This window comes from Bos mutus, chromosome 11 (assembly GCF_027580195.1).
Source record: "Bos mutus isolate GX-2022 chromosome 11, NWIPB_WYAK_1.1, whole genome shotgun sequence".
NCBI classification, from domain to species: Eukaryota; Metazoa; Chordata; class Mammalia; order Artiodactyla; family Bovidae; genus Bos; species Bos mutus.
In genome coordinates, this window is record NC_091627.1 from 14,255,010 (window position 1) to 14,276,730 (window position 21,721).

The window sequence follows — 21,721 nt, forward strand, 5'->3', positions numbered from 1 at the left end:
GTCCTGGCCAGCCCTGGCTACCCTGGGCTATCTTTGATGATGTTCCCATCTCCTGCATTCCTCCTGTAGGAAGGCAGACACAGACCAAACGGACACAGACCAAAATGATAGTAATTTGCCTTTGGGGTTTAAACAGTTTAATAACAATTAGGCTCCATGAAAGACATGGGAGGAGGAGGGTTGAGGATATGGGGCCTGCTCTCTCCACCAACCCTCTCATCTGCAGAACAATGGCCAGACACTGGGTTAGAAGACTCCAGCTCACCAGCTCACATGGCTCAAGAAAGCAAGGGACATCAGACTCACAGGCAAATTTCTGGTACCACGAGGTGCTGGGGCACCCAATCCGGGGTCCAGCACTCCTATCTGCCAGCCATGCTTTGTAGCTGACATCCCTCCACCAGTCTGGGGGCCGCAGACACAGACAGACGTGTCCCGTGTAAATATGCTTCAGCCTGGAGTGATGGAGAGAGGCCCAGCAGGTATTCCAGGCAAACCTACTTTCTCTGGGTCTCAGTTGCCCCATCTGTGCAGGGACAGAGCTGGCCCCTGTGATCTGGGGGTTTGACCAGCTTTTCTGTCCACGGGAGTTGCCTTAGCCAACAAAGGGCACTAATGGGGCAGACGGGCAGACCAGGAGGAGGTGCTGTGCTGATGAGCCCTTGGGGGCCTCCAAGGGTAGTCAGACGGGTAGTCAGATGCACAAAGTTCATTCCCTTCAGCCCCCTCCTCCCAGGAAACCTGACAGGGGCGGGGGAAGGGCCTGGCTGCAGGCAAGAGAGGGCAGGAGGGAGCAAGGCAGGAGGAACACAGGACAGGGGAATAGAGACACCCGGGCTCCATCCCACGCCCGGCTCCAGACTTGCTGTGTGACTTTAGGAAAGGACCCTCCCCTCTCTGGGCCTCAGACCCTGCTCTGTAGAAGGAAGGGTTGGATCAGATAATTTCCAACAGCCTTTCCACCATGGTGTTAAGGGGGGTCACGCACAATCCTGCATGTTTGTGGTCCTGTACCTGTTTCTCTGTATATGAGAAAGAAAGACAGCTGAAATGTGGGGATGGTTTGGAGAAACCTTGGTAAGAGGGGTGAGCAGGTGAGGAAACCTCAGATCCACATCCCAGAGATCTCCTGCCCTATCCACTCTCACTCATCATCCCCTCTGTCTCTTGTGTCTTGTAGGGAAAAGTCCAAAGCCCTTACCCACTCACTTTTCTCTCCAGGCTCCTCTCCGTCATATTTGCAACTCATTCAACATCATCTGATCACACAGAGCCTTTGGCTTGTTCCTATTTAGTTAGATCTCACTCTAACTGGAATACTCTTCTCCTTTTGCTCCCGACAAACTCCTATAGATCCCTCAAAGCCCAGCCCCAAAGATCCCTCCTTGAGAAATTCTTCCCCACCCTCGCCCACAAGAGGTAACTGCCCCTTGTTCTGGGTTCTCACAGCATCCCAGGCACACCAGCATCACCAGGCTTCAGGACCACCTGGGGTGCACACACTTGAGCATCCAGTAAAAGTGGGTGGTTGAAAGGAACCAAGACCCGCATCTCGAAGCATCTGCAATCAACTGGTACTGAGTTTATCTGCAGCTTCCGCCAGCCCCCTGGGCCTTCCCCTCCCTGACACTTCTCCTCCAACTCGCAAAAAATAGCCCTGAGACCTAATTTCAGCTAAACCTTCAAACACAACTCTTCACTTTCAACTTCCCGAGGAGGAATCAATTGGCTGTCAAGTTTCCCAGCGCCTCTGCCACCTCCCACACCCAGGCCCTGCCAGCTCTCCTCAAGGTCGGTGGGAGAGATGGGGGCAGAGGAAGGAGGGAGGAAGGACCCAGCCCACACCAGGGGGAGGTGAGGTCTGCCCAGGGTGGTGGGCTGAAGGGACACATGGGGAGACCAGTAGCAGTCCTCATCTCCTTACCCTCCAATCACACCATGAATTCCTCACACATGGGGTGGCCAGTGAGCGGGGACAGCCTGCTGCTGCTGCTGAGGGTCCTGGGGCTTCGGGGTGAGGAGTAGGTCCACACAGAGCCCCTGGACCCAACCCAACAGCTTATGCAGATCCCAGTTTGCTGCCTGCCTGCTGTCCCTGCCTCTGACCCTCTCTCGTTTCCAGGATTCGCTGCTGAGAAGACAGAGCGGCGCTTGAACTCAGCCTCACCATCTCTTTAGTGTTAGTCGCTCACTCGTGGCCGACTCTTTGTGACCCCATGGACTGCAGCCCACCAGGCTCCACTGTCCATGAGATTTTCCAGACAAGGATACTGGAGTGGGTTTCCTTCTCCATCTCTTTGGAGCCCAAGTATTGGAGGCCAGTGATGGGCAGGAGGTCCATTTGGTCCCCTGTTCCCAGCTCCTTCCCCATCCTGCCCTCATCCAAGGCCCCACAGAGCTCTCAGGGTCCTGACTGGATGGCCAGCTGGCACTGGGTGACCTGGAGAAATGGCGCCCCCACCCCCAACTCCCCTTGTAGGGAGAAGGGAGTTGTACCAGGCAGGCGAAAGGTTCCATATCTTGCCTAGGTCACAATGCTGGCATGAGACTCGGTCCCAGGTCTGCTGACTTTACGGCTCATTCCCTTAGTACATCAAAGTGTTTAAGCACCTTTTGTATGGCCAAACTACAAAATCCACTCCCCCTCTTTTATAGAAGGGTAAACTGAGGCTCTCCCAGGGCCACATGATCTCCAAGAGACAGACATGCGAACAACACTGGGTCCCTGATCCCCTGTGGGGCGACTTTGGTCCTAGACTGACTCACAAAAGGGGTGAGGGCCAGCATGTGGGGTGCAAACAGCCCAGACTCAGGAGCGCTCCCAGGTGAGTGGTGCCCAGGTCAAGTCCAGCCCCTCCCCGGCCTCAGTTTGCACAGAGGAGGTAGAAAGAATGAGGCCTATAGATCCCGACATGGGTTCACCATTAAACTGCATCACTGCCAAAGGGCACTGCTGTGAGAGGTGGTGACATTTCATCACCCGGGTTTGAAATGGCAGCGAAGACGACAGTTACTCAAGTACATCCTGTGGCATCTCCCCTGCCTCCTCCAGGCAAAACCATGTTCCCCAGGTTCCCTTGGGGGCTACACAGAGCAGCAGTCATCGAGCACGAGGATGTGCCTGTGCGAGCAGGTGGGGTGAGTTCAGGTTGCAGGGAGAGGGTGTGCTTCCGGTCCTGCACAGGGTCATGTCAAGTCCGTCTCTAAGGCCCAGGCCAGGTGCACCTCTGACCTTCCCCAAGGCACCCTGTCCTCCGCAGATCTTCACTGTTCTGGAGCCAAAAGAGGAAACACAGTTCAGCTTGTAGGTGGCTTCATCAGTAAAGAATCCACCTGCAATGCAGGAGACCCAGGTACTATCCCTGGGTCAAGAAGACCCCTTGGAGAAGGAAACGGCAACCCACTTCAGTATACCTGCCTGGGAAATCCCATGGGCAGAGGAGCCTGATGGGCTATAGTCACATGGGGTTGCAAAGAATTGGGCACAGCTTAGCAACTAAACCACCACCACCATCATTTCTATGGACTTCCCAGTTGGCACTAGTGGTAAAGAACCCACCTGCCAATGCAGGAGATGCAAGAGACATGGGTTCTATCCCTAGGTCAGGAAGATCCCTGGGAGGAGGGCACGGCAACTCAATCCAGTATTCTTGCCTGGAGAATCCCACGGACAGAGGAGCCTGGTGGTCCATGGGGTTGCAAAGAGTCAGACACGACTGAAGTGACACACACACACACACATGCACGCACACGCGCGCAGGGGTTAGGCACCTACCATGGGTCAGACCTGGGCTGATGTGCACACATGAAGGTCCGGCAAGTCCTTCAAGAAAGAGCAGTCATTCCACACTTTACTGACGAGGACACGTGGCTCAGAAAGGATGAGCGACTAACGAGGTCACGTGGGTCACGCAAGAGCTGGAATTTGAACGCAGATCCCTACCTCCAAGCTTCCTCTTCAAACCCTCTCAGCTCCAAGCACCAGCCCAGGATAGAAACTCGACTCACGCCCCTTTCCTTAACTGCTGCACACAGAAAAGGACCAAGGCGCATATGCCCTGGTCCTGGAAAGGACACAAACAGTATATGCCCGGCAGTCCTGGTATCCGTGCCTGGCTCTGTCACACAGCAGCTGTGACACCCGACAAATGACTTCACCTCTCTGAGCCTCAGTCCCCTCATCCATGACATGCAGACACTAATGGTCCCTGCCCTCAGGGTTGCTGTGAGAAGTGGCTAAAGTGACGGCAGAACACACTTGCCATCCTGCAGACCCTAAGCTCACGGGATGAAGAGTCTGGGGGCCCAGTGGCTCAGAAGGCTGGTGCTGGCTCTGGCTCTGAGCCACAGGAGTTTTCCATACCAGGAAACACAGTGAAGATGCCACGACAGGAAAGAAGCCAAGCCTAGCTGGCAAATTAAAGAGCTGCAAATTACAGCAACGTCGAGGTGTGATGATACACCTATTAGAACAGCAAAAGAAAGGGAAGCAGGTTAAAAAGTGATGCTGAGGGGGTTCTGGAAGGGTGTGGAGGAAGGGTACTCCTGCTCTGGTTCCAGTCCAGCCAGAGGAGTACATGCGCGTGCACTGGGGTCAGGGAGACCCGGGTCCAAATCTTGGCTCCAACATTGTGAGCACTTGGAGTCTGGGTGAGGGACTTCACTTCTCTGAGCCTCAGTTTTCTCATCTGTAAAATGGGGTGATTGAAGCATCAGCTTCAGGGTTGTCTCACGGATTAAAAGAGATGAACATAGCGCAGGGGAGCCGTGATGATTAGTCATCATCCCCTAAGGCGTCCCCAAGGCTCAGCCCTGGCGGCCACGGCCCAGGGGGGTCTGGGGAAAGCAGGTCTCAGCCTGTTCCAGCTGATTCCATCAGAGTCTCCCAGGTGCCAGCCTCCTGTCCTCCCCGCGGCTGGACACCATCTCCTAAGGGCCCTGGTCACCCAGGGAGGTAATCTGGAATCCTTTCTCAGAGGCTGATCTGACCCAGAGCCTGGGGCTCAGAACTGCCTTTTATATGAGCCTATTAAAAATGCAGATATCCAGGCCCCACCCCTGGCCCATTGCACGGAAATCTTGAAGGGATCCAAGAATATTTTGAGAGCGTTTTTATGACACACAGACAGGCGGAAGAATTGGTGGCTCTGAGGAAAGTCCCATCCCTTTAGCTGGGGACTTGAGGCTGCACTTGACCCAGACCTGATCCAGCTTCCCAGCCTCACCTCCTACCCTGACCTCTGGACCCCTCAACTCCAGTCCCAGCAAGCATTTCACCATTGCATAAACATGTCAATTTCTAGCATGCCTCCATGCCTTTGCAACTGCTGTCCTCCCTACCTGGAACTCCTTCTCTCACTGTCCCTGCCTGCTCAATTTCCAAGGACCCTTCAAGAGTCCCAGGGGATATCCACTCCCACCTCACCTTAAACCCCATGTCACACGATACAGCGACAGCCTGGCCTGTGAACTCTCTGTTTCCTCCATCAAAACCTCCTTTCCCCTGATCCCCAGAGGACTGGCTCTTCATTCCTTGGACTTCAGCTCAAGTATAACTTGAAAACCACACCGCCTCAAGGAAACCCTCCTAGTTTTCTCTCTCACAGCAGTCTACTTTTCTCTTTCACAGCACATAGCTCCAACACAAGAATGTCAGCTCATAAGGTCAAGGGCTTTATCCACCTGCCGCTGTCTCGGCCAGCTCCTCTCACTTGACCCCAATGTCAAGAACGGTACCTGGCACACAGCAAGCATGCCGTCAGGATGGTTGAATGAATGAATGGATGGATGAACAAATGAATCAAACATCCATCTCCCCTATAGACTGAGCTCCCTGGGGAAGAGAACTTGTCTACTTCTCCAGTGGCTAGCACATGGGCAGAGGGGCACGAGGTAATGTGCTGAAACAGGGCAGTAAAAGGACATAAAACTGCAGGTGTGTGGAAGGATGGCTGGGACGCAGGGGACATAGAGGGTCACTGGGTTCTGTTTCCATAAAGTCCTTCAGGTTTGAAAGAAAAGAGTGGACTGGTAGGACTACCATAATCAATAGCTAAGCTGTATATATACTATTCTCTGTTGATTCTGAATCATCATCGATTGTAAGGTACAGCATTGTTTTATGCACCAGCAAGAAAGAAAAAAATAGCAATTAAATTATGACACACCACAGGCTGTTATATGAGAGATTTTAAAATGTGAAAACAAAAAGGATACATCGTAAGGAAGCGTGCTGCGTGCACGCATGCGTCAGGGTGCACTTATCCGACCTAACGTTAGCCTTTCTCATCCCACAACAGCTCGGCTCTGGGTCCAGCAGCCTGCAGGGCTTTTCAGTCCTCCGCCTGCCCCCTCCCTAGAGGACAGGCCCCCCATGTGGCCTCCGGGGGGTGGGGTTGAGCCACAGAGAGGGGAGCAGCTGAGTGAATGGATACCTAGAGCAAGGGAGGCTGGATGCTCTCCCAGGTCCGTGAGGCTCCAGGAAGGGGGGCCGCGGGGTCGCAGAGCAGCCCCCGGGCCAGGTGGCGATGGTGACGCAGGGATAGTTACCGTGACCCGGAACGGCGTGGCGGCCGAGGGCTCCATGCTGGGGCTCTTCTCCGAGAGGCTGCCAGGCAGGCTGCGCCGGGAGCCCGGCCTTTCTTGGGGCGACTCTGCCAACAGAGAAAGAGAGAGAGAGAGGGGTGGTTAAGCACGGACAACGGAGGCCACCCAGTTGGTCGCATCACCCACTCAATAGACATGAATTTAAGCAAACTGTGGGAGATGGTGGAGGACGGAGGAGCCCAGCGGTCTACAGTCCATGGGGTTGCAAAGCGTCGGACAGGACTCAGCGACTGAACAAGTCAGGCCCTCCTGTCATTCCCGACCAGGCTGGGACAACACACCCCTGGTCCCCATAAAATGGTCCACCCATTGTGGAAAACAGTTTAGCAGTTCCCCAACACGTTAAAGACAGAATGACTACATGATCCAGCAATTTCACTCCTCGGTATATACCCCAAAGAACTGAAAAGAGGAACATAGACAAACACTGTATGCAAATGTCCAGAGCAGCATTATTCACAATAGCCAAAAAGGTAGAAACCCAAGGGGCCCTCAACAGACGAAAGGATAAACACAGTGTGGATGGAAGGTAATTCCACTATTAAAAGCGCGAAACTTCCGATCCATGTTGCAACCTAGATGAACCTTGAAAACAAGCTGACTGACACAAACCAGACACAGAGGGACAAATATTGTGAAATTCCACTTGTATAAAATACCCCAAATAGGCACATTCTTAGAGAAGGAAAGTAGATTAGAGGTTTCCAGGGGCTGGGGGTGAGGGGGCACGGGGATTTGTTGCTTCATGGCACAGTTTCTGTTTGGAGTAATGGGGAACATTTAGAAATGGACTATGGTGATGGTGGCATGATGTTGAAAACATACTTAAAACCACTGAGCTGTACACTGAAAAATGACTAAAATGGCAAATGTCATGTATATCTTTCCTATGTATGTACTATGATTTAAAAAAAGAAAAGATCTCCTAAAACTCCCACTTCAAGACACACATCTTGTGATATGTGATAATGAGCTCCCTGTTGCTGGAGGTATACAAGTAGTTCCTTCAAACACGAGACTCTGATCTCTGGCTTCCAATAGGGACCTTCTCTTCTTGAGGCTTTAAAACTTGAGAGGAATGCGAGGGCCAGGCAGGCAGCAAGGTCAAGGGTAGCGGCCAGCTGCTCAGCTCCAGCTGGTGATTTTGACATAGCAACGGGGGGGCTCAGTGCAGCCAAAGCTTCCCAAGATTCAAGAGGATGTGGGAATCTGGTTTTTTACTTTAATATGAAATATTCTGATTTTTAAACGGTGACAGCTCATTCAACACTTGGAGCCTCAGCCTCAGCATGCTTGTTTCAACAACCAGGTCAGTCCACCTGGCCACTTCACCCGCCCCAGTTCCCCAACCGTGCTTGGCACTGGCCATCTCTGTTCCACTGTTCCAGCTGTGACCCCCACAGAAGCCCCCTTCCTGTTCCTCCCAGCCTGTCCTGTTCAGTGAGCCCTGGAGGAAACCCGATAACCTCCTCCGCCCCTAGCTCTTACAGGAGCCCTTATGGCTCCTATAGCAACAGCCAGGCTGGGGCAGCCTATCATTGCTGTCACTTTGCACACAGTGTGTGTGTGTGTGTGTGTGTCCTCTGCTTGCTGGTGAAACTCCTTTGTGTATGTGTGTGTGTTTCCTCTGCTTGCTGGTGGAATTCCTGTGTGTGTGTGTCTCCTCTGCTTGTTGGTGAAACTCGTGTGTGTGTGTGTGTGTGTGTGTGTGTGTGTCCTCTGCTTGCTGGTGGAACTCCTGATGCCCACGCCTAAGCTGGCTGCATCCCCACACCCCCAGCACCCTGCCTGGAGTCTGGTGCGTGGGGAATGCCTGGGAAAGACCTGTTGACTGAGAAGAAAAAGGACAGGGCGGAGACTTCCCTGGTCCCTGGGAACACACCGGGTGCAGAGGCGCACACCCAGTAAACACACACATACACGTTCGCATCCACGTAGACACTGCAACGCGTACCCGCTCAGGCCCGTTCCCAGTACACGTGCTCGTGTGGACGTGCACACACACAGGACAGACGAGGGGCAGGCTTTTCCACAAGGCAGATCGGGCTGCCAGGGGCCGTGCTACACCTTCCAGCCCAGTCTCTCGTGCAGCCGGCTTGGACAGGAGCCCTCAGAGGTGTGGAAGGACAGAGCTGAGCCACACACAGTAGGGTGGTGTGCTGAGCCCTGGCCGGTGGGCAAGCCTGGCAAGCCATTTTGGAAATGGAGGAAGTGGGCCACCCACGGGGAGGGGTTCAGGCCCCCTGCCCAACAGGCAGGCCTGGGGCCCCCTCTGCTAGAGAGGCTTCCACTCCGGCCCATTGGCTGCCATGATTTAGGGCCTCTCCGCTTCCCTCATGGTGCGTCCTACTTAGAACCTCCCTTCCTCACTCATCTCCGCCCCTACCCCATTTATGCTAGTCACAATCTAGGAAAGACCCTTTCTCTCCATAGATTTCCCCAAGAAATCTCTTGCTGTGCCCCCGCACTGTCTGCCTTCATCTCTCCCCTCATCCCTGGTGCCTCCCGTCACCTCCGCCCGGGGGTCCTCCCAGACTAACCACGGTGTCCAATCCACATGTGAGGCACTGCCCTCGGCCTTCAGAAGCCTTTGGGGATGTGTCCTCTCTCCCTGACACACACACACATACGCCTGACCACGGCTTCACTGCTCCTTCCCAGGCAGGTGAGCCCTCAGAAGGCACTGGCGGGACTCAAAGAGCCTGGCAAGGCTGCCTCTCCTCCAAGATCAAGCCTGATATCCCCACAACCTCTGCAGAACACCACCCTTGCCTGCTGGGTCTGCTAGGAGGTGCCCAGAGGTTGCTTGGTCCAACCACCCATTTTACAGAGGAGGAGGCTGAGACCAGAGGAAGGGAACTTACCCACTAGCTCCTAACACAGTAAACGGACAGCAAATACCCTCATGGGTGCTCCCAAAGTAGCCATAAACTTCAATTCAGATGCTTTGGGAGCATTTCTAACCACTTCCAGTTTGGCACTGCACAATTCAAATTGATTTTTGCTCCAATAAACCCAAAGCTAAGCAAACAAAGCTCAGGCTGTACCCCATCTGCATCAGAAGGTAGAAACCCAGCATGGAGAGATGGCTGCAGGGCAGGACAGGGCAGGCGTCCACGCCCTCTCCTGCACTCCAGAGGACAAGGAACATGGGTACCTTTCTGGGCAGCTTCTGCTTGGCCCCAGTTCCATTCTGCATCTTTCACCCCACCTTCTGCTCCAGGGGGCTGACCCATGCAGATCCCCGACCCATGCAGACCACACCAACCCAAGTCTGGGCCCTCTGGCTTCCATGCACGTGTGCATGCTCGGTCACTTCAGTCGTGTCTGACTCTTTGCAACCTCATGGACTATAGCCCTCCAGGCTCCTCTGTCCATGGAATTCTCCAGGCTCCTCTGTCCATGGAATTCTCCAGGCTCCTCTGTCCATGGAATTCTTCAGGCTTCTCTGTCCCTGGAATTCTCCAGGCAAGAATACTGGAGTGGGTTGCTATGCCTTCCTCCAGGGGATCTTCCTGACCCAGGGACTGAACCCAAGTCTCCTTCATTTCCTGCGTTGCAGGCAGATTATTTGCCTGCTGAACCAGCAGGGAAGCCCCTGGCTACCATGGGGATTGGCCAGTGGGGAGCCCTGGTGGAAGATCAGGGGAGGGAGGGGGATCACCTGGACTGGCTACCTCCCACCACCGAAGGTCCAGACTACCATCAGGATGACCCGGTCTCCTGGGTTCTCACCTCTCAGTAACCACGCTCTCCTCCCCTCCTTCCAGCCCCAGCTGCTACTAGCTCTGGGGTCCTGCACTCCTCTCCATGGTTCCCCACACCCACCCACACCTCAAATCATCCTTGTATAAGCACCATCTGCTTCCTGCTGGACACCCATGGATCCACCAGGTGGGATCTCAGCTGCCTGAGAAGCAGGCCCCACCCATGGACCTGGTGGGACGCCTTTACACACAGATGGGAAACTGTGATGTGCCCAAAGATCACATTGAACCATAGGGGCAGTGTCTGGGTCAGGCCACGCTCTCTCCTGACCTGACACTCCAAACGGCACCCCACTCTGAGCCAGCAGCCAACACAAGCTCCAAACACAAAGTTAGTAAAAATAACCACATGGATTGTAGGGGCACAGACCAGTGTTTCTTTACCTTTTATTCATTAAGACTCCCTCTAAGGAGTCTTTTTAACTTCCGAGTTTCTCCCTCAACAAAATTCTAACACCATAGATATACAGTAAAAGTATCTTTTTGTCCTACATGTATTGTTGTTCAGTCTCTCAGTCATGTCTGACTCTCTGCGACTCCATGGACTGCAGCATGCCAGGCGTCCCTGTTTTTCACCATCTCCCAAAGCTTGTTCAAACTCACGTCCATTGAGAGGGTGATGCCATCCAACCATCTCATCCTCTGTCATCCCATTCTCCTCCTGCCTTCAATCTTTCCCAGCATCAGGGCCTTCCTTTTCCAATGAGTCAGCTCTTCACATCAGGGGGCCAAAGGAGTGGGGCTTCAGCTTGAGCATCAGTCCTTCCAATGAATATTCAGGACTGATTTCCTTTAGGATGGACTGGTTGGATCCCCTTGCAGTCCAAGGAACTCTCAAGAGTTTTTTCCAATACCACAGTTGAAAAGCTTCAATTCATCAGTACTCAGCCTTCTTTATGGTCCAACTCTCACATCCATACATGACTACTGGAAAAACTATAGCTTTGACTAGATGGACCTTTGTTGACCAAAAAATGTCTCTGCTTTCTAATATGCTATCTAGGTTTGTCATAGCTTTTCTTCCAAGGATTAAGTGTCTTTTAATTTCATGGCTGCAGTCACCTCTGCAGTGATTTTGGAGCTCAGGAAAATAGAGTCTGTCACTGTTTCCATTGTCTCCCCATCTATTTGCCATGAAGTGATGGGATCAGGTGCCATGATCTTAGTTTTTGAACAATGAGTTTTAAGCCAACTTTTTTACTTTCTTCTTTCACTTTCATCAAGGGCTCTTTAGTTATTTGCTTTCAGCCACAAGGGTGGTGTCATCTGCATATCTGAGGTTATTGATATTTTCTCCCAGCTATCTTGATGCTTCATCCAGCCCGGCATTTCGCATGATGTCCTCTGCACAGTTTGTTGTTCCACGTCCGGTTCTAACTGTTGCTTCATGACTTGCAAACAGGTTTCTCAGGAGGCAGGTCAGGTGGTCTGGTATTTCCATCTCTTTAAGAATTTTCCACAGTTTGTTGTGATGCACACAGTCAAAGGATTTAGTGCAGTCTATGAGGCAGATGTTTTTTTGGAATTCTCTTGCTTCTTTTTTATATACATATAATGCCTACATGTATATTAGACTTTATACAGAAAAAGAGTGAGATTTTTTCACATCCCCTTCCAAGAATCCATTTTTTTGTTCACTTATGGACAATACTTGGAGAAGGCAATGGCAACCCACTCCAGTACTCTTGCCTGGAAAATCCCATGGGCAGAGGAGCCTGGTAGGCTGCAGTCCATGGGGTCGCTAAGAGTTGGACACGACTGAGTGACTTCACTTTCACTTTTCACTTCCATACTCTGGAGAAGGAAATGGCAACCTACTCCAGTGTTCTCGCCTGGAGAATCCCAGGGACGGGGGAGCCTGGTGGGCTGACGTCTATGGGGTCGCACAGAGTCGGACACGACTGAAGTGACTTAGCAGTAGCAGCAGCAGTATGGGCAATACTGCCCCCACTGAGACCCATTCAAATATAATCCCCACATAACAACTTAGCTTTGGGAAGCTTCATTTTCCAGATGAATAAACTGAGGTTCTGAGAGGCAAAAATGACTTCCTCTAAAGTTTCTCCAGGTAAGAAGCAAGAGTATATGCTGAAACTGTCCCTCCCAAACCTACACTTAGGGGCTCAGAAAAGGCTGAGGATGCCTGGAACATGGGGCCAGGACTAGGAGACTGGATTTAACCTTGACTCTGCTGTGTGACTCTAGGCTAGCCCCTTTCCATCCCTGAATTCATGACTTATCATCAAACCAGTGGGCCAGGGAGTTAGAGCAGTGAGTCCCTCTATTCCCTACCACCACCACCCCCCAAAAAAAGAAAGAAAGAAAGGAAAAGAAAAAAAAATCTGCTCTTTATTTTACACCAACAAAGAAGGCAGAAAGCAGACCTCTGAGTTCTAACTCTGCCTCTAAAATCACAGCTGACTTTGGCCTTTGACTGAGTAGCAAGTCCTTTCTAATTTAAGGAAGCAGACACTAGGAGGCTTGGGCTCATGCCCCTCCACCTCTAAATAACATAGCTGGTACAAGCGGGACGTTGGAGACATTGGGTAAGTTTGCTAACATCCTCAGGGACAGACCCCAGGAAGGGAGAACTGATCTACTGCCTAGTTCCACACTGCCCCCCTCCAAACCTCAGAGAACTGATTCAAGCTTTTCCCCTTGGCTCAGACTCACTGTATGACCTCCACATGACCTCTCGGACTCCCGGTCTACAAAATTAGGTCACAAGACCAGCTGATCCTGCATCCCTTTTCCACTAGGAGGTCAAAAGAGTCTATTTCACCAGGCAGACCAGGCTGCCTCCCTACTCTTGGAAGCCACAGTTGGAGAAACACATTTTAACCTTCATGTGTTTGCAAAAAAATAAATAAATAAAATTGGTTTCATTCAAATGCTGCTGGCTTGGTTGCCATGGATACCTCCTAATCATGAAGGATGACTGTTACTTGTTCCCATGGAGACACGGAGGCCTGAGGAACATCCTGTAATTTCAGACAAGACACCAAATTTCAGCTGTTGGGTTGCCCAGACCTTAATGTTTAAAAACAGGTTGAGGCAGCAACCTCTAACACCTGCAGTGAGAGAAAAGAAGTCAGCATGTTAAAAAGAGGAGGTGTGAGGTGGGGGTGTGTGTGTGTGCTGGACCTCAACAGTGATCGGGAAAATGCAAATTAACACACCCAGATGCCATTTCACAGCTTTCGGAGACGCAAAAAAGGGACAAGAACGATGACCCCAAATGTCGACAGGGTTGTAAGGAATGCTTTCATCCCTGCTGGTAGAAGGAAAAGAATTTGAGAACAATTAGAAAAGAGCTGGTTGAAACTGACACATACATATATACTCTGGGACCAGAAATTCCACTCCTACATATACGGTCTAGAAAAATGCTTCAGCCTTGCACAAGGAGATCTGCACAGAGATGTCTACTACAGCACTGTTAGTAGTAGCAGAATGTGGGAAGCAACCTAAATGTCCACCAACAGGGGAGTGGGTGCCCCAGTGGATGACTGCAGTCATTCAGTGGAAGACGGATAGGACTCCAAGGGACAATGTCCACGTGGAACACAATGAACCCCTACAAGGGACCCAGCTCTGTAAGATCAGCATGAATCATGCTCAGAAACATGAGGTTGAGTGAAAAGAGTAAATTGCAACAGCAAACGGAGTACAATCCATTCATGCTTTTTTTTTCTACAAGAATGTTCACAACAGCTTTATAGCCTAAAATTGGAAATAAAACGTGTTTCAATAGGTGAATGGTTAAACTGTGGTACATCCACTATGTGTGAAGCAGAATCATGTTCCCCCCAAAGTCCCCTGTGAATACGTTACTTGATATCGCAAAAGGAACTCTGCATATGTGATTAAGGTTAAGGACTTGGAGATGGGCATGCATACTGGATTACCCACAAAGGGATAATCTTAAATATGGAAGAGGAAGGCAGAAGGATGGGTCTGAGGGATTCGATGATGAAATAAGAGGCAGGAATGATCCGAAACCCAAGAGGAATAACGGAAGGAGTGAGTCATGAGCCAAGAAACATGGGAGCCTCTGTGTAGAAACTGGGAACATCTCTCGGCTGACAGCCGGCAAGAAAACAGGAACCCCAGTCCTACAACCACGGGAAACTGACTTCCGCCAACAAGGAATGGGCAATGCAATGGAGCCTTCAGAAAGCAACACAGCCTGCTAATACCTGATTTTAGTCCTTCGAGGCTCATGCCAGACTTCTGACCTACAGAACTGTGAGATGACAAATCTGCGTTGTTTAAGCTGTTATAACAAGTTTTAACCTGTTATGGCTGCAATGGGAAACTCATACACATGACACAGACTATTACTCAGCAAAGAAAGTACTACTCAGCACTACTGAAATGCACAACAATTTGGATGGATCTCCAAGGCATCGCGCTTGCTGAAAACGGCCGAAAAAGCCAGCCTCCAAAGGTCACATGATCGGGGATATATGTATACCTATGGGTGATTCATGTTGAGGTTTGACAGAAAACAACAAAATTCTGTAATCCTTCAATCTAAAAAATAATTTTTTTAAAAGGTCACATGATGCAGGATCTTATATATATAGCATTCTCAGAGCGGTAAAGTCACACAGATGCAAAACAGATGGTGGTTGTCCATCCCTTCCATCCCTTACCCCTCCAGGGGTGAGGGATGCTAGGGGGCAGGTAGGTGGCTCTAACTTGTGTCTTGACTGCAAAGGTGCACAAATCAGCATATGCTAAAATGGTACAGAGTTAGACGCACGCACAGCACCACTGCACACAAAAGATGAAAGAGAAAGAAGCGAAGCGGGCACTGACATTCAGAAGCTGACCTGGCATTCACAGCTCTGTCACGTTACTCTCCTTCCGAATATAAACAACCTCACAGGATACCAACCTCAGACAAGCCTACCACGATAAAATGAGGCAAAACGAGACCACTTCATCATGTTGTCTAAGCAGCTGTCAAAAGCCTGGTCACCGTGCCACCCAAAACGCTAAACATCCCTCCACCCTGGTGAAAACGAGTGTCTGCTGCTTCTTTACCCAGGACAGATTTATCTCAGTGCTGCTTCCTCTCCTTGGAGATAAGATCTGAGAAGATAAGATCAGATTTGCCCCTTCTTTCTGAGAGCAGCCAGTCGAGAGTGAACCCCACTTCCTTTAGACGCCCCCCAACTCACCCAATCAAAGCCCAAATCTTAGAGTGGTTTCTCTCTACCACAATCAGATTGAGAGGCCTTGTGGTTCCCCACAGCATGTGTGCTCTGTCACTGCAATAAATAATAAGCCCAATAAATAATAAACCTTGTGCGGCCGGAGGTGTGTTCCTGGCGGGTCTTCAGCTGGAGGGCATGTGTCATTTACAAGAGATGTAACTATCAGGGGGAACCGGGTAAAAGTGTGCCTCTCTGTTCCAGTTCTGCAACTGCCTATACGTCGGAAAAATTTTCAAAATAAAAAGTTAATAAATAGCCTACTTGAAATACATGGAATCACATCTGTCTAAACAATTGAGATTTTCCATCCGAGAAACTAACTACTGAAATGTGTTCATATCCAGTGTCACCTGAGTAGAGAGAGTGGTCAGCAATCTGGAGGCGAGAGGCACGGAATGTAAACACCACTGCAAAGGTTTACCATGGACTCTTTAGACTGAAATACATTTGCCATCTACGTGATGAAACTAATATGCTGTTTTACTGTTTGTATGCGTGTGAACTTACATAGAAAAATATCGTAAACAGTATCATAAAACTTGGTCAGCGATTTTCTTTGGAGAATAAGATGGGCTACAGCAATATCATTTACCAAATGAAGAATTATTCAGCCTTCCAAAACTTAATATTAAATTAAAATTGAAAAAGATAGTATAATGATTCACTACAAACTATACCCTCTGAACACATCTGAAGAGAAAAAAGGAAAAGAAGAAAAAAAAATCAGAAAACAAGACAAATGACATCTAAATCAATAGTAGCCCAAATGACCAGGTAGAGAAAGTGGATCAGGAAAGTCCAAAAAATAGATTTAGAAAAAAACTCGTGGGTGAGGAAATGAAGTTCCCCAAGCCATGAAATTAAAAGATGCTTGCTCCCTGAAAGAAAAGCTATGACCAACCTAGACAGTATATTAAAAAGCAGAGACGTAACTTTGCCAACAAAGGTCTGTCTAATCAAAGCTATGGTTTTTCCAGTGGTCGTGTATGGACGTGAGACTCGGACTATAAAGAAAGCTGAGCACCGAAGAATTGATGCTTTTGAACTGTGGTGCTGGAGAAGACTCTTGAGAGTCCCTTGGACTGCAAGGAGATCCAACCAGTCACTCCTAAAGGAAATCAGTCCTGAATATTCATTGGAAGGACTGATGCTCAAGCTGAAACTCCAATACTTTGGCCACCTGATGTGAAGAACTGACTCACTGGAAAAGATCCTGATGCTGAGAAAGATTGAAGGCAGGAGGAGAAGGGGATGACAGAGGGTGAGATGGTTGGATGGCATCACCAACTTGATGGACATAACTGAGCAACTGAACTGAACTAAACTGAAGCCTAGAGCTGCCAATGAACTGGTGTCCCCAGCCCCAATCTTCTCCCACTGCAGGAGTGGCTGGATAAACTGCAGGAAGAGGCAAAGGTAAGGTCATCATGGCAGCAGATCATGGACCTCTCAGATTGTTAGAATCTTCCAGATACAGCAGTCCAGTAGATGCTACCGTGTGTGTGCGTGTGTGTATGTGTGTGAATGAAGCACATCTGTACTGTTCTTATCTGCTATTAACAGTTGGCCAAATGAACAATGAGTTTGCCAAAATACTGTATTGATATATTGGTAGGTCTCCTACATGCTTTTTCCAGTTCCAGCTTTGGCCATCCATGTTTGGGAGAAGGAGGAAAGGTAGTCCTCAGAGGGTACTGGAGGGCCCCCAAAGAGCCCATGTCCTGATCCTAGTACCCATGAATCAGTTCAGTTCAGTTCACTTGCTCAGTTGTGTCCAACTCTTTGCAACCCCATGAATCGCAGCACGCCAGGCCTCCCTATCCATCACCTACTCCTGGAGATCACTCAAACTCATGTCCAACGAGTCGGTGATGCCATCCAGCCATCTCATCCTCTGTCGTCCCCTTCTCCTCCTGCCCCCAATCCCTCCCAGCATCAGAATCTTTTCCAATGAGTCAACTCTTTGCATGAGGTGGCCAAAGTACTGGAGTTTCAGCTTTAGCATCAGCCCTTCCAAAGAACACCCAGGAATGATCTCCTTTAGAATGGACTGGTTGGATCTCCTTGCAGTCCAAGGGACTCTCAAGAGTCTTCTCCAACATCACAGTTCAAATGCATCAATTCTTCGGTGCTCAGCTTTCTTCATAGTCCAATTCTCACATCCATGCATGACTACTGGAAAAACCATAGCCTTGACTAGATGGACCTTTGTTGGCAAAGTAATGTCTCTGCTTTTGAATATGCTATCTAGGTTGGTCATAATTTTCCTTCCAAGGAGTAAGCGTCTTTTAATTTCATGGCTGCAGTCACAATCTGCAGTGATTTTGGAGCCCAAAAAAATAAAGTCTGTCACTGTTTCCACTGTTTCCCCATCTATTTCCCATGAAATGATGGGACCAGATGCCATGATGTTAGTTTTCTGAATGTTGAGCTTTAAGCCAACTTTTTCACTCTCCTCTTTCACTTTCATCAAGAGGCTTTTTAGTTCCTCTTCACTTTCTGCCATAAGCGTGGTGTCATCCGGCAAAGGAACTTCAAAGATGTGATTATGGATCAGGTGCAGCTAGCAGCAAAGCATCTGCCTGCCAAGGCAGGAGACTCCAGAGACGCAGGTTTAATCCCTGGGTCGGGAAGATCCCCTGGAGAAGGAAACGGCAACCCACTCTAGTATTCTTGCCTGGACAATCCCATGGACAGAGGAACCTGGTGGGCTACAGTCCATGGGCTCGCAAAGAGTTGGACACGACTGAGCAACTAACAACTGTATAACATAGGGATCTACGTTCATATTCAGCAATAAACCATAATGGAAAAGAATATGAAAAGGAATAGATAGGTACATAAGCATAACTGAATCACTCTGCTGTACAGTAGAAACTAACACAACATTGTAAATCAACTGTTCTTCAATAAATAAATAATCTCCAAATGTCTAATTTGAGGATGTAATACTAAAGCAAACTGAATTTCAGCTCTTTATATAATTTTTAGCTTGAGGAACAGTTGACTCACAGATTGTACATCAGGTCCTATAAGGTACATGAAGTTATAATTTGGAAAAACAAAAGAGCAGCATTGCTTTATGTTCTACAAAAACATGTGTGACTGCCCTACAAAACTGGAGGGAAAGAAAATCGATGCAAATATCAAGCTCACGCTACAGGCCATGAATCGTAGAGTCCTTTGTCTCTGACCCATGAGTCCTGTGTCTTCTGCGGGCACCCAGGAAACTCTACAAGGCTAAGTAGCTAGTCGGCAAGTAGGGTAAAATCCCCACCCTTCACAGTAATTAAAAGAGGATCAAAAACACTTCGGAATAAATTTAACAAAAACAAATGTAAGACATAACTAAAAAAATATTGCTGAGAGACATTAAAGAAAATCTAAATAAATGGAGAAATACACCACCTTCAAGAATTGGAAGACTCAGGCTTGTTGCGATGGCATTTCTCCCCAAACTGATGTACAGATTCAATGCAATCCTAATCAAAATCCTAGCAGGCCTTTTACAGGCACTCAATTTTAAATTTAGATGGCAAAGCAAAGGACCTAGAAGAGCCAAGCAATCTGGAGACACTAGAAACAGGTTGGGGGCTTTTATTACAGGGTTTCAAGAGATACTTTATAGTCTGGAAATATAACTAAAGTAATCAAGAGAGTATGACATTAGCACAGGGACTGACATATAGATCAATGGAACAGAATAAAGAGTCCAGAAATAGTCCCACATATAGACAGTCAGTCGATTTTTGGAAAAAAGTACAAAGGTAAATTGATGGTGGAAAAGATAGTTTTTTCGACAGATTTAGCAGCAGAACAATTGGATACAGTAAGTCCCCCACATGTGAACAATTTCTGTTCCAAGAGCCGGTTCGTAAGTCCAGTAAAGTTAGCCTAGGGATGCAACTAACACAATCTGCCATATAGTACTGTATTGTAACAGGTTGATAGTGCTTCTCACACAAGTAATACATAAAAAACAAACCCCAAAACATAAAGCGTTTTAAATCTTACAGTACAGAACCTTGAAAAGTATAGTAGTACTGTACAACAGCTGGCACAGAGGGGAACGTCCACATCTGTGAAAGCTTGCAACTTGAAGGTTCATATGTAGGGGATTTACTGTATTTGTAGGTAATAAAAATGGACCATCAAGAAATGTGGAGAAACAGATCTAAGAGAAATGAGGACTGCACCCGATGAGCATTTTTATCTTCACACTGAGTCCAGGTAGGAAATATCAGCTCCAACTTTAATAGGAAGAATGTGAAGTTCAGCAGCATCAGTGGAAAGGGCCGTGACCACACAGCTAGGAAATGAGGAAGGCGAGATTCTAGCCTGGTGATCTCTAAGTCAAAGGACTGCCCCAGGGTGGTAAAACGGGTTCCAAGTCCTCCAGGAGGCTGAGTGACCCCCCTGCCCTGGGCCACTCTCTCCATCTCCAGGTGCCACCTCAGCCCCACTACCCATGGCAGGAAGAGATGAAGGATGCCTCACTCAACTGTACATTTGGTTCTGCGATGTTGGGTGTGGGGAAGGGAAGGAGTAAAGAGTCTATGGAACTGCAGGAGCTTGTTTTCTCCAAATGGATTGGGATCAGAGTTCAAGTTGTCTTTCAGTTCAAGGTGTGGTTCAGAGTCAGTGGAGGTTGCCCACTGTTGTGGAGGTGGCGTCTGCTGGGAGAAAGGCATGGAGGGGACTGTGGGAGCTGAGGTCCACAGCATCTCCTGCCCTGGGAATCCTCAATATGTAGCATTTGGTGGGGGCCCGAGAGCTCCTCAGAGGAGACATGGAGGGATCAGGCTGCAGGTGCTCAGGAGGTGGGAGGGAAGCGCCTAGAAGATGCGCCCCCTCCCCACCCTGAGTTGCGTTCCAAGATCCTGCCCCTGTGTATGTCTCTCCGAAAGGACAGCACCAGTGTTCACTCCCTGGCCCCTGATTGGCCTCATAAATAACAGTCCAGGGTAAGTGCTGCAAAGTTTTCAGTATCTGTAGACACTGTCACCAGCTCTTCTCTACGTCCCTCTAACTTGACTCCCTTAACAACTGCCTTTGACCATCCATACTTCCTATTCCTATTCATACATTCAGAAAACTAAGATCATGGCATCTGGTCCCATCACTTCATGGCAAATAGATGGGGAAACAGTGGAAACAGTGACAGACTTTATTTTGGGGGGCTCCAAAATCACTGTAGATGGTGACTGCAGCCATTAAATTAAAAGACGCTTACTCCTTGGAAGAAAAGTTATGACCAACCTAGACAGCATATTAAAAAGCAGAGACACTACTTTGCCAACAAAGGTCCGTCTAGTCAAGGCTATGGTTTTTCCAGTGGTCATGTATGGATGTAAGAGTTGGACTATAAAAAAAGCTGAGTGCTAAAGAATTGATGCATTTGAACTGTGGTGTTGGAGAAGACTCTTGAGAGTTCCTTGGACTGCAAGGAGATCCAACCAGTCCATCCTAAAGGAAATCAGTCCTGAATATTCATTGGAAGGACTGATGTTGAAGCTAAGACTCCAATACTTTGGCCACCTGATACGAAGAACTGACTCATTGGAAAAGACCCTGATGCTGGGAAAGACTGAAGGTGGGAGAAGGGGACAACAGAGGGTGAGATGGCTGGATGGCATCACCGACTCAACGGACATGAGTTTAAGTAAACTCCGGGAGTTGGTGATGGACAGGGAGTCCTGGCGTGTTGTGGTCCATGGGGTCGCAAAGAGTGAGACACGACTGAATGACTGAACAGAACTGAACTTCCTATTCCTCATCCTGACATGTGTCTCACTTTCAAAGAATCCCCAGCCTTCCCAAAGGATGAATTTGGCTTCCCTGGTGGCTCAGCTGGTAAAGAATCCGCCTGCAATGCAGAAGATGCTGGTTCAATCCCTGGGTCAGGAATATCCCCTGGAGAAGGGAATGGCTACCCACTACCATATTCTTGCCTGGCGAATTACATGCACAGAGGAGCCTGGTGGGCTACAGTCCATGGGGTTGCACACAGTCATACACAACTGACCAACTAACACTTTCACTTTTCCAAGGATGAATTACCTGGCCTGAAGGTTTCTCTCCTCCCTGAGCCTTCTTTTTTTCAGTACACGGCCATATATTTAA

The 21,721-nt window shown here is 49.1% G+C and overlaps 1 protein-coding gene across 11 annotated transcripts in view; it reads right to left on the reverse strand.

The window, feature by feature from the left end:
• Nucleotides 1-21,721, reverse strand: part of DAB2IP (DAB2 interacting protein) — a 212,214-nt gene that overhangs the window by 103,637 nt on the left and 86,856 nt on the right. For 8 of the 11 annotated variants that reach the window (XM_070379058.1, XM_070379062.1, XM_070379063.1 and 5 more), the window contains one exon: nt 6,550-6,653. In XM_070379058.1, the coding sequence (XP_070235159.1) occupies nt 6,550-6,653 (104 nt within the window). Of the gene's footprint in view, nt 1-6,434; nt 6,654-21,721 lie in introns of those variants that run through there. The other 3 variants (XM_070379061.1, XM_070379065.1, XM_070379067.1) reach the window with 3 other exon arrangements.